Source organism: Schistocerca piceifrons, chromosome 8, assembly GCF_021461385.2.
Source record: "Schistocerca piceifrons isolate TAMUIC-IGC-003096 chromosome 8, iqSchPice1.1, whole genome shotgun sequence".
In the NCBI taxonomy this organism is placed as follows: domain Eukaryota; kingdom Metazoa; phylum Arthropoda; class Insecta; order Orthoptera; family Acrididae; genus Schistocerca; species Schistocerca piceifrons.
This window is the reverse complement of record NC_060145.1, coordinates 268,398,802-268,411,220: the sequence shown is the minus strand read 5'-3', so window position 1 is coordinate 268,411,220 and position 12,419 is coordinate 268,398,802. Positions and strand designations below refer to the sequence as shown.

The following is a 12,419-nucleotide window of genomic DNA, read 5'->3' as shown; positions in this document are numbered from 1 at the left end:
CTTGTGACTAGTTATGTAGTATTCCATTATATAAATTTTTTCCTATGCTCGTTCCGTGTCTGAAATCTTGTGGTTTATCCACTACCAGCTTGCTGGGCTTTCCGTAGTTGCATTTGATATCTGTTCTCCCCCCCCCCCCCCCCTCTCCTCTCCACCCCCCTCAGGCCTTTTTGGTGCACTTGTACCCATCAACTGCCAGGAGCTACTGATGCGCATTCCCTTATCTGCCACCTAGGTGGGGGCTCTTCCAAGATTGTAATGTGTAAAAAAGTAAATTTGTAATCATCATGTATAGAGTCTCCTTTTTGAATTATTTCGATCCTGGGTCTCTATTGTAATAATTTATTGGTTATGATTAGATATAGATGATGAATTAAAATATTAAAGAACCAATCAACAATGAAATCTATCAAACATTAAATGAAATAATAAGTTTGCAAATGTTTGACAGTAGAAGTTTCTAGCTCATTTTTTAAACTTTGTTTAGTGGATCTTCAAAACAAATTAAATCTTTTACAGTACAGAAAACCTGCAATTTGTAAAGAACAATAACAAAGAAAATATGAAATGATAATTTTTAGCATTGTAACATCAAAGGAGGCACAAATTTGATGCAAAAATATGTAATGGCACATTGATTACTTCTAAAATACTCACAGATAACTGCTACAACTACGTTGAACTGATAACAAATAGCATCACTGTGGTTACAATTAGTTTCAGTTTTAAACTATCTTAAATATAAACAAAACTGTCATAGAGCTCACATGTCAATGTGCAGTTATCCATCAAAAGTCATCCACAACCTTGAATTTTTGTGTATCTTGAGCTACAAATTTTGCGTAGCTTACTTGTTATTACAAAGGGAAGATCTGTGTGGTCATTGATTCCTCAAATTAGGCCACTTGGTGGAGAATGACCCTTCTGTGTATGTGTGTTTTGCATTTTACATCTAAGTTTTATAACTTTCCATATAAGATATTTAAAATTTGAAACAATGTTATTCATAAAATTTAAGAAAACTACATTTTGAAGGAGATGGAAGTTATCAGATTTTGTTAGCTAGCCTAATTAATTTTACCCACTCCTTAAAAATGCTTGTAGCTTTTGTTATTTGAAGTTTCCTTTCCTCTCAGTAAATGAGAGTGTTACCTGTAACGTACTTATCTTTTATATTTGTACTTCAAATATTGTGATCACTCAAACTTTTCTTATCTTTGTTTTGTTCATAGGATTGGGCCTTGACCAATACAAGAGGTATGACCCCAAGGTAAGTCACCTGAATCAGAGTTGACAGCATTCAAAATCCTTACTACTTTTTACCTTCATCTTTGTTTATTAAATATTCATAACTAATACAGAAGATAAATACTAACTCATAAAATGTAATTAAATTTCCTTGTATCACGTAGTGTAGCACTGAAGCATTCTTTTTAAAAACTTGATTTTCATTAACTTACAGTTGATTTTCTTCTAAAGTAGTCAGTTTTGTCTCTACTTACTGTTTACTAATTTTCAGTCTCCTGCCCCTCTTTGTCTGGATCATTCATCATACAACTATTTGCAGAATAATTATTCTGTCTCTGGAGGTAAATTTTGGTTGGAGGAATCCTGCTGATTAAGGATCAAAGAATATCTGAGAAGCTAAGGACACAGAGTAAAAATTAAGAGCATAAGACATGAGTCTGCCCTGATTAAAGTAAAAATGTGTGTTTAATATTTAGATTTTTTAAAACTAATCCATATTTAGGTTTTTTAAAACTAATCCATAGTTAGGCAGTTACAAGCACTGAAATTTTCCATCTTTGTGAGGAATAGTTGCAGTTTTTCGAGACAGTGATGTCAAATATACACTGGTTCAAATGAATCCTTAATTTTTTTATCTGCATTTTTTTGGTTCAGAGAACTAATTACAACATTTCAAGACATTATACACACATTTCGTTAGTTTCAAAGTATGGCAGTAGCTTGTTAAAAGGGTCTTTTGTATGAACACATGTTTACATTTCTTCATCAGTCAATAATGTTTCGCACCATTGCCTTTGACAGTGACTCATAGATATGAACATTTCTGTCAGGTAGGGGATGTACAACAGAATGTTAGATTTCATATGCTGGATGATATCAACAGATGACTGACAGTATGATGCCAATGGTCATGCACAGGCCATTATCTGAGCTCAGAGGTCATTATTGTTTAGCTCTAGTTAAGAGATAGAATGAACTCTTTAAGTAGATCTGTGTACATAACACTGTTCACCACTGGTCCCCCTACATAAGGTGTTCAAAAATTTACCATCATTATCAGAAAAAGAATGAGCTGTCACCATAAGTTTTCTTGCTGATGTTAGGTTGCACAGCATTATTTTATTATATGCAGGGCTCCAGACATGCAGTTACAGGGACTCCTTTCTCAATTCCATACTAATAGAATTCTTTTGTTGAAAGGAACTTTCTTTCCATATGCCAATTGAGAGCTGACGTGTCCTTCCCTCTTTTCCCCATCCTCAATGAATTTTAGCAGTGGTAACTATTTCGCATAAACTTCTATTGCTCTTTCAAAGATTGCTTGCATCATTACTCCTTCAACATACAAGTTAATAACAGTGGTAATAAGTAGCAAGCCTGTCCTACACTTTTCTCAACACAAGTTTGTCGTTCATGACATTTCATTTTCATTACCTGAAATGAGTTCTGTAGATGTGAATTACTCATCTGTCTTTTACTTTACCCCCTTCATCCTACCATTCACACATTGTATTTCATCTTATATTGTGGAAGGGTTTCTTAAGAGTCACAAATGCATAACTGTTTCCTTCACAGTTAAATGCCAATTGTCTTTGACAATGTCTTGCACTATGACATCACTGTTCTATAAGCGCGGCATTGTCATGAAGCATCAGGTGTACAGACATGGTCATTGTTTTTTAAGCTTGATGTACTCATAGTTCTACTGCTGCAGTGTCAGACATGTATCACCACACGGCATACCCATTCTGCAATGGATTTCAGATATTTTTATGCAATCACTACTTAAAGTGTGCAGCACATTTCTGTTTCATTGATGTATATCAGCAATGGAAGTTTCATCTTTGCACTGTCTTTGCTACTTGTTGTACTTCCATTGTATCTTACTTCCATCTATCATTCTCAAACAATGGGTACTGCTGTTAACATTTCTGAAACTTTTGCTTCATTTTCTATATTTTAGTTTTAAATTTTTAAGGTTTTCATTTGAACTATCCTCGTATTGTCTGAGCAAAAGTGTGTGATTGCTGTTAAATCTTTCACAACTCAGCTCTAGGTCACCATAAATGGTTTATTATTTAGTTTTTTGCGATGTTGACAGAATAAATTATAATATTATTCAGTGGTAGTTGCCATATTGTTTATGAAGAAGTGTATTGTTTTGAGAATATAAAAGATGATGGTTATCATAGAGATATAATATAAGCAAACACATATACACAAATAATAAAACAAAATAACTCTTATATGGGAGGATCTACGAGATGAAAAGACTGAGACTACCAAGTGTTGAAGCAGAACTTTAACTAAGGCCTACAGAAATGAATGATTAATTTCAAGAAAACTGACCAGCAAACATGATATTTTTAATGTTTGTTGCTGTAGGTGAGATAAGATGGTGGGAAGTGTTGGGTTCCTTTTTACATCCTAACAACCTCAGTAAAATATGGAACCAAAAATGATGGGTTTCATTTTATAATTTTTTATTCTTGTATGATTGACCCCAGCGTGATTGATTACCTTTTGTTCACCTCTTCCAGTTTAATAACTAGGTAGGAAAAGTTAGATTGCTGCTTACTGTGGAGATGACACATCAAGTTGCAGATTCAGGTCTGAGCTGCTGGAGTTGGCACTCGTGTGTGCATGAGGTGTGCTTGTTTGTGTGAATGAATGGTGTGTGTTTCTCTTTCTTTCTTTCTCTGATGAAGACAGTGGCCTAAAGCTAATGTGTAAGTGTCTTTTTAATTGTGCCTGTCTGCAGTTAACATGTCATCTTTAAGGTAAGTAGCAATCTATATTTTCCTATATTGTTTGATTCTTTCAATTTAATCTCTGTTAATTTCATAATATAAGAAGCACTTGGTTGTGTTTAGTAGAAGCCATATAAGGAGATTCCTCTGTTTCTTTTACTTTTAAATTGTATTTCTATTAAGAACAAGAAATTCAATGCGCTCTAGATAATTTTATATTAATTGTAATACTTTGATCATTATTCTGGTCTTAGACACAGAATTAAGAAAATTTGATAAGCAATAATGGCTGGACAGTGATACAAGATTGATTCTCTGTTGCACTATGTTCATTATGGCAGACAGATTTTTTTCAGAATTAACATATCATTTAAAAATACACTGCCTGGCAAAAAAGTGAAGCATCCAGAAGACATGGTCAGATGTTAATGTAAATTCATGTGCATACATGCCATCAGCAAGTATGTAAATGATAGAGAGTTACAATCCTTGTGACAGAATTATCCTCAGAGTGCTTTAATGTTGTTCGTGGTTAGTGTTGTTACTGGGCCTGGTACGGTATATAAGAGGACACGGAGATGCTGTATGCTCATATGACACACTTTTATAAGCAACTGATGTGTTTGAAAGGAACCATTGTGGGTCTTTATTTGGCCAACTGCTGAAATTGTGTCGTATCTGAATTAGTGGGGCATTCAGATGTGACAGGGGCTGATATTGTACTGCATGGAATGTGAGGGAAGGCATACTCATCATCAAGGCTCCAGTCAACCATTTCTGACCACTACACGGGGTGATTGGCATATTATACACAAACATCATAACCCCTTCACATCTGCGTCAGCCATCTGTAAACACAAATGGGTGCTTTTGGAGTGATGTTATGACAGAGAAGCGCAGCTTGCTGATAAGTGGCATTGGGTTGTAGCCTGCAAATAATTGTGGTTCTGCACTACCTCAGTTGATCATCATCAGCGAGTATGGTGGCATCTGGCAGGGAGGTCCCATTCTTCCAATGTTTCGAAGAGATGCAAAGGCTTTACTCTTGAGCCATTGGTGAAGAGAGCAGGTCACAGCTGGTAATGATTGAGGGAGTTCTGAAGATACAATGGTACACCACAGACATTGTGCGCCTCTTGTGTTATCTCTTATATGACAGTATTGTGGTGCCATTTTTCAACAGAACAATGTTCATCCTCACAGCACATGTGTCTATGAACTATCTTCATGATGTTGATGTATTCTCATGGCCAGCAAAATCCCTGTATCCATCTCCAATAGAATGTGTGTGGGACCAGTTGGAATGTCAGCTCCAACCCAGTGCCAGTATCCAGGATATCAAGGACCGGTTATAACAGTTGTGAGACTTGAGAGAGAATACCTTGTCTTTATTACATCCTTCCCAACTTAGTCAGTGCATGATCCAGGCCAGAGGAGTGCAATATCATACTGATAAGTGGGCTTAACTGCCAAGTTCCTTGTAAAATTTGCTCGAATTTGTAATAACCCATCAAGTTTCATTTCTTATCCTCCCCCTCCCTCTCCCCCTCCCTCTCCCTCTCCCTCTCCCCCTCCCCCTCCCCCTCCCCCTCTCCTTCCCGCTCCCCCTCTCCCTACCCCTACCCTCTCCCTACCCCTACCCTCTCCCTACCCCTCTCCCTACCCCTACCCTCTCCCTACCCCTCTCCCTCTCCCTACCCCTCTCCCTACCACTATCCCTCTCCCCACCACTACCCCTCTCGCTACCACTACCCCTCTCGCTACCACTACCCCTCTCGCTACCACTACCCATCTGCCTCCCCCTCTGCCTCCCCCTCTGAAGCTCCTCCTCTTCCTCTGAAGCTCCTCCTCTTCCTCTCCAGTGTGCTTCACTATTTTTGTTGGGAATTGTAAATTTAATATTTAAAATAACTTTTATGCTCTACGCAAAACTGTCCTATTGTAAGAGGACAGCAATGAAAAATTCAGTTTCTGACACTATATGTAATGGGATAGATAAAAGAGCTACTCACCAAGTGGCAGCAGGAGAACACGCACATAAAAAAAGTGTTTTACTTTTGTAAGGTTTCAGAGCCAGTGGCTTCTTCTTCGGACAGAAGGGTTGAAGGGAAAGGAAGAGGGGTAAAGGAAAACGACCGGAGAGGTTAAGGAAAATGGGTAGAGTTCATAAGTCACCAGAACCCTTCCTGAGTGACTTTTCTGAACTCCACCCAAATTTGTAAACCTCTCCTGTCCTTTTTCTTCACCCCTCTCCTTCCTCTTCAACCCTCCTGCCAGAAGACGGAGCCACTGGCTCTGAAAGCTTGCATAAATAAAACCTTTTTTTATGTGTATGTTCTCCTGCCACCGTGTGGTGAGTAGTTTTTTTAATCTATCCAGTTACATTTATTTTTTGTAATAAGAGATTATTGCAGTGATCATACTCTTGTTACAAATTTTAAATAACACAAAATCTTCAAAATTTATGAAACCACTGTTCCATTTAAAATTAGCATCTATTTCTTCTCTGCTTGTTGAAGTTTTAGAGTACTGCTCTCACTTTAAACTTTTTATTTATCTTTTCATTAATTAATTTTCCTCTGGGGCAAAAATTTGAGTAATTATGAGCTGACACACTAATAGTCTTACAAAAAGTATTCTCATTTATTTCTGAACTAGGTACTGCTTTAATGGAACACATGTATTCTATATCACTCCAACCACAAAACTCCATTTAACTTGAGAGGTCTTTTTTAAATATTCTATGCTCCGACTAAAAACACTTGAAGTTGTTTTTAAACGTTGCTTCACACTGCTGTTTCCTTTTCCATAAAAGATACAGTTTTCTGCAGAAGAGAATACTGGACAACTTGATATTTCAGGCTCCACCATGTGGCCTGTGCTCTACAAATTTAAACCCACTTAAAAATGTTCCTACTTGATACAACTGATATCCACTTATAAACAAAAATATCTCTATGGCATTCTAACATGATATTGTCAGTCTTTCGAAAATTGTTGTTGTGTTCGCAAATAATCACCATTTAATTTGAGTGTGAGCCCAACTATAACAGAAAACAAAAAACAATGAAAAATAAATTTTAAAGAAAGTTTCCCTTGAACTGTATCTCTGACTACTCTTTCTCTCCTATTGTTAAAATATCCACAAATTATCACAATAAAATAGACTTAGCAGCTTCCACATTTTTCTTTGAAATGGAAGCATTTCCTGTGTGTTCCTACATTATCATTCAGTGATTGCAGTACCTGTCACCAGAATTTGTTAATCAGACTAGACTAACTCAGTAGAGTAATAAACTATACTCATGACTGTCCTTTTTTATAAGTGACTTGCTTCACTTCACATGGATGAACACTTCATTGGTGCAATATTTTCTCTACGGCCCAATGCGTATCATTTCCAACTTCTTCCTCGGCTGGTTGTCAAAGGGCTGTGCTTGGTTCAAGGAGAAGTTTCATTTCACAAGTTCAGGATGATCACCTTGTCCCCAAAAACATTGTTTCTCACAAAATGTGAAGTAATTTTACTGTGGTTATTTGTTTATTTTACAAACAGTTAAATTACATTTTTGTAATAAGTCTGCGTACCAAACTATAGCCTCATATGCTAGATACAAATGCTATACTGATAGATGACAAATGTAAAAAAACTCTCTTTGGATCATCACAGAAGGCAGAGAAATGAGCATGTGTTGCAGATAGAAAGCAAACTCATTGCAACCACCAGATAAAGGCATTCGGCAGATGACTATATCTGTCTTTTCCTGTATTCTTTCATTTTCCCAGTGCAACCCTTCTGTTCTCAATGAGGCCTCATTATCTGATGCAATCTCCACTAGGTACTAAATAATTTTTTTTAGTTAATTAGTTCCTCTCTTGGCCACATTGTATAGATTTGCCTTGAACAGAACAGTTTTGTCTACAATTAGAAAAGGGTGCAGGTCATACCCATGTAAAAAACAAGGGACAGGTAAACTGATCAGTTTATTATTATTCAGTATCACTTCTTTCTCTGTGTAGCAGGTTTGTAGAACATAGTCCAAGTTTAAACATAATGAGCTATCTTGAACAAACTGAGCTGTTCCATGGAAGAAAGCGTGGAGTGTGAAAACATTGATCATGTGTGTGTCACACTGCACTCTTAATGCTAGAAACCCTGTGTCTACACTTTTGAATCTCTACTGCACTGACTTCAACTAAAAAAATCTAGGTTTTCAGTTGAATTGAATACTAACTAAAAGCAGAATGCAGCACTTGTTTCTGGAAAAGGAGATCTCTATGTAATAATATGTAATATGTCCCATGGCAGTGTGAAAGGACCATTACTTTTCATGTTGTATGTTAATAACATAGTGAAAAGTATTTGTTGTACTCTGACTTTTTAAAGCTGATGTAGCTATGTACGGGGAAGTTTCAAATTTTAAAACTTGTGATAATATGTAGTGAGGCTGTGACAACAAATCAGTTTGAAGTGAGAATTATCAGCTATTAATGTTTAGAAACATTGTATTACTCACAAAATAACAAATAGTGTGTAATAGACTTTTACTGCATAATAAATGAGTCACAGGTAGTCGGTCATGTCATAATACACCAGGAAGTAAAAATATGTAGAAGCATGAAGTGGAATAATTATACAGTATATAAACTCAGATTTAGATAACGCAAATAGCAGGCTTCATTCTACTGGTAGAAACAGGGAAACTGCTATTTGTCTATGAAATAGATAACTTAAAAACACTTACATGGCCCACATCAGACTATTGCATAAATGTGTGAACTCTGAATATCCTTCGGCCCCTAAGTATTGACAACACAGATATTCTGAATATAAAATTATATTTACAGCAGCTCACACAGAGACGTACCAGCTCCCCTAGTCCATCCATGAACGGAATGTGAAGAAACCATATTAAATGGTACCATAAAAAATGTCCTTTTCTGCATACTTTTATACTGATGGGAAAATCAGTTTTGCCTTTTTCATTAAGAGCTACCAGCTTCCATACTTTGATTTGATTACCATTTTTTTTTTTGCAGTGCAGACTAATGGGTCTGCATCTAACTCTTGGCAAAAAGCAACAAACCAGAACACAAGAGTAGTTTGATTCATCTTAAAACAGTGCAAACATTTTTGACAGAAATGTTTTCGCAATTGCTTTCGGTCTGCATTTAAGAAATGCAACAGGAGTTCCAGAGAGCTTTCTCATAGTTGATTATTCATGTAAAATGCTCTGTCATCTATCTCCATATGTGCATTTGGTATTATTCAGTACTAAACTATGGAATTTCTTGATCTTTTCTGTAATAACTTCAAGTGGAACAAATATATTTCAAGGAAGATGCAATACATGAAAGTCACAGATCAAGTAAACAGAGTAAGACGTGTATACACTTTAACAGTGAAATCATAACTGAGTCCAAGTCTAGCGGCCGCTGGCTGGCTGGCCGCTTAGGTGACGCTGCTGCTGCATGGCTGGCAGACAGCGCAGCATGTAGAGGACGCGCATAACTGCGCGGCGGCACTTTGAAAGATCGGCGAGTCACAACACTTTTCCCCCCTTTGAATTTTTTGCACAGGTCTTGATGGAGGTGGCCTGTAGATTGCTAACGCCCATAGGTGTTGTTTGACTGGCTGTAAAGTCCCAAGGAGGAGGCTTCCCGCACGGACGGAAGTGTCCCCGATGATAACGGGTCGAGATGACAGGAGATGTGGGGGTTGAATCTGCTGGGGCCTCGTGCACCTATCTGCTCGTTGCGGCAAGTCTGGTTGTTATAACAGGAGACATGGGCGATGTGTCCGTGTCTGTAGGAGAAGGAGGCAAGTAGCATTGCTCCGACAGATGATGGTCATCTGGTTCCTGCATGGGCACGTCTCCTGGTGGCGTCAGTTCTTGTGCTGGCACAGATATGATGGTGAGAGGACTGCGTTGTGAGTAATGAGAAATTCCAGTATCCCGAGTGTCAGGTAGAGCCGAAGGTGGTGTATCTACATCTACATCTACATCTATACTCCGCGAGCCACCTTACGGTGTGTGGCGGAGGGTACTTATTGTACCACTATCTGATCCCCCCTTCCCTGTTCCATTCACGAATTGTGCGTGGGAAGAACGACTGCTTGTAAGTCTCCGTATTTGCTCTAATTTCTCGGATCTTTTCGTTGTGATCATTACGCGAGATATATGTGGGCGGTAGTAATATGTTGCCCATCTCTTCCCGGAATGTGCTCTCTCGTAATTTCGATAATAAACCTCTCCGTATTGCGTAACGCCTTTCTTGAAGTGTCCGCCACTGGAGCTTGTTCAGCATCTCCGTAACGCTCTCGCGCTGACTAAATGTCCCCATGACGAATCGCGCTGCTTTTCGCTGGATCATGTCTATCTCTTCTATTAATCCAACCTGGTAAGGGTCCCATACTGATGAGCAATACTCAAGAATCGGACGAACAAGCGTTTTGTAAGCTACTTCTTTCGTCGATGAGTCACATTTTCTTAGAATTCTTCCTATGAATCTCAACCTGGCGCCTGCTTTTCCCACTATTTGTTTTATGTGATCATTCCACTTCAGATCGCTCCGGATAGTAACTCCTAAGTATTTTACGGTCGTTACCGCTTCCAATGATTTACCACCTATGGCATAATCGTACTGGAATGGATTTCTGCCCCTATGTATGCGCATTATATTACATTTATCTACGTTTAGGGAAAGCTGCCAGCTGTCGCACCATGCATTAATCCTCTGCAGGTCTTCCTGGAGTACGTACGAGTCTTCTGATGTTGCTACTTTCTTGTAGACAACCGTGTCATCTGCAAATAGCCTCACGGAGCTACTGATGTTGTCAACTAAGTCATTTATGTATATTGTAAACAATAAAGGTCCTATCACGCTTCCTTGCGGTACTCCCGAGATTACCTCTACATCTGCAGATTTTGAACCGTTAAGAATGACATGTTGTGTTCTTTCTTCTAGGAAATCCTGAATCCAATCACAAACCTGGTCCGATATTCCGTAAGCTCGTATTTTTTTCACTAAACGTAAGTGCGGAACCGTATCAAATGCCTTCCTGAAGTCCAGGAATACGGCATCAATCTGCTCGCCAGTGTCTACGGCACTGTGAATTTCTTGGGCAAATAGGGCGAGCTGAGTTTCACATGATCTCTGTTTGCGGAATCCACGTTGGTTATGATGAAGGAGATTTGTATTATCTAAGAACGTCATAATACGAGAACACAAAACATGTTCCATTATTCTACAACAGATTGACGTAAGCAAAATAGGCCTATAATTATTCGCATCTGATTTATGACCCTTCTTGAAAATGGGAACGACCTGCGCTTTCTTCCAGTCGCTAGGTACTTTACGTTCTTCCAGCGATCTACGATAGATTGCTGATAGAAAGGGGGCAAGTTCTTTAGCATAATCACTGTAGAATCTTAAGGGTATCTCGTCTGGTCCGGATGCTTTTCCGCTACTAAGTGATAGCAGTTGTTTTTCAATTCCGATATCGTTTATTTCAATATTTTCCATTTTGGCGTCCGTGCGACGGCTGAAGTCAGGGACCGTGTAGCGGCATCTGGAACAGGCGTTGCTGGCACATGAGGCCGAAGCTGGTCCGAATGATGCACTGCAACACCCGTGTCCATCTGGATTTCATACAGGTGTTGGCCACAGTGTCGTAAGATGCGGCCAGGACTCCATTTTGGCCGCCTGCCATATCCCCGTACCCATACAAGGTCGTCGGCAGTGAACCGGCCAAGCGAAGGCACCCGCGGCCGTGAGGTAGAAGGCCGCATAAGATGAAGTAGCGTGCGGGGCTGTCGGCCATGTAAGAGCTCAGCCGGGCTGTGGTCGTCCATGGGGGTGAAACGGTTAGAAGCCAGAAATTGGAGAAGCGCATCATCAGTAGAAGAAGTCAGGAGTTTCCTCATCTGAGCCTTAAATGTGCGGACCAGTCGTTCAGCCTCACCATTTGACTGTGGATGGAACGGAGGGGCCATGACATGCATGACGCCATGACGGGCACAAAAAACTGCAAAATCAGAAGAGGCAAATTACGGACCATTATCAGTAACAAGAGTAGAGGGAAGGCCTTCCAAAGAGCAAATGCAAGCTAGAGCATTGGTGGTTGCCGCGGTGGTAGGCGACGTGCAACGAACAATGAAAGGAAAGTTAGAGTAGGCGTCAATTACAAGTAGCCAATAAGTACCTAAAAAAGGTCCCGCGAAGTCAGCATGAATACGCTCCCAGGGATTCTCAGGCGAAGGCCACAGTGACAAAGATGACTTCGGGGCGGCGGCCTGTGACGCACAAGAGCTGCAGGCAGTGGCCATGTGTGCGATTTCAGAGTTGATGCCGGGCCAGTACACATTACAGCGCGCCACAGATTTTGTGCGAGAGACACCCAAGTGCCTTTGGTGAAGG

General features: G+C 39.4%; 2 protein-coding genes across 2 annotated transcripts in view; one reads left to right on the top strand and one right to left on the bottom strand.

Moving 5' to 3' along the window:
* The window catches only part of LOC124712502 (carbohydrate sulfotransferase 11-like), a 237,398-nt gene that overhangs the window by 45,924 nt on the left and 179,055 nt on the right, over positions 1-12,419 (bottom strand). The gene's annotated exons all lie outside the window — the stretch shown is intronic.
* LOC124712500 (calcium uptake protein 1 homolog, mitochondrial-like) overlaps positions 1-12,419 on the top strand; it is a 236,346-nt gene that overhangs the window by 131,442 nt on the left and 92,485 nt on the right. The window contains 1 exon segment of the mRNA XM_047242799.1: positions 1,233-1,270. Within this exon segment, the coding sequence (XP_047098755.1) occupies positions 1,233-1,270 (38 nt within the window).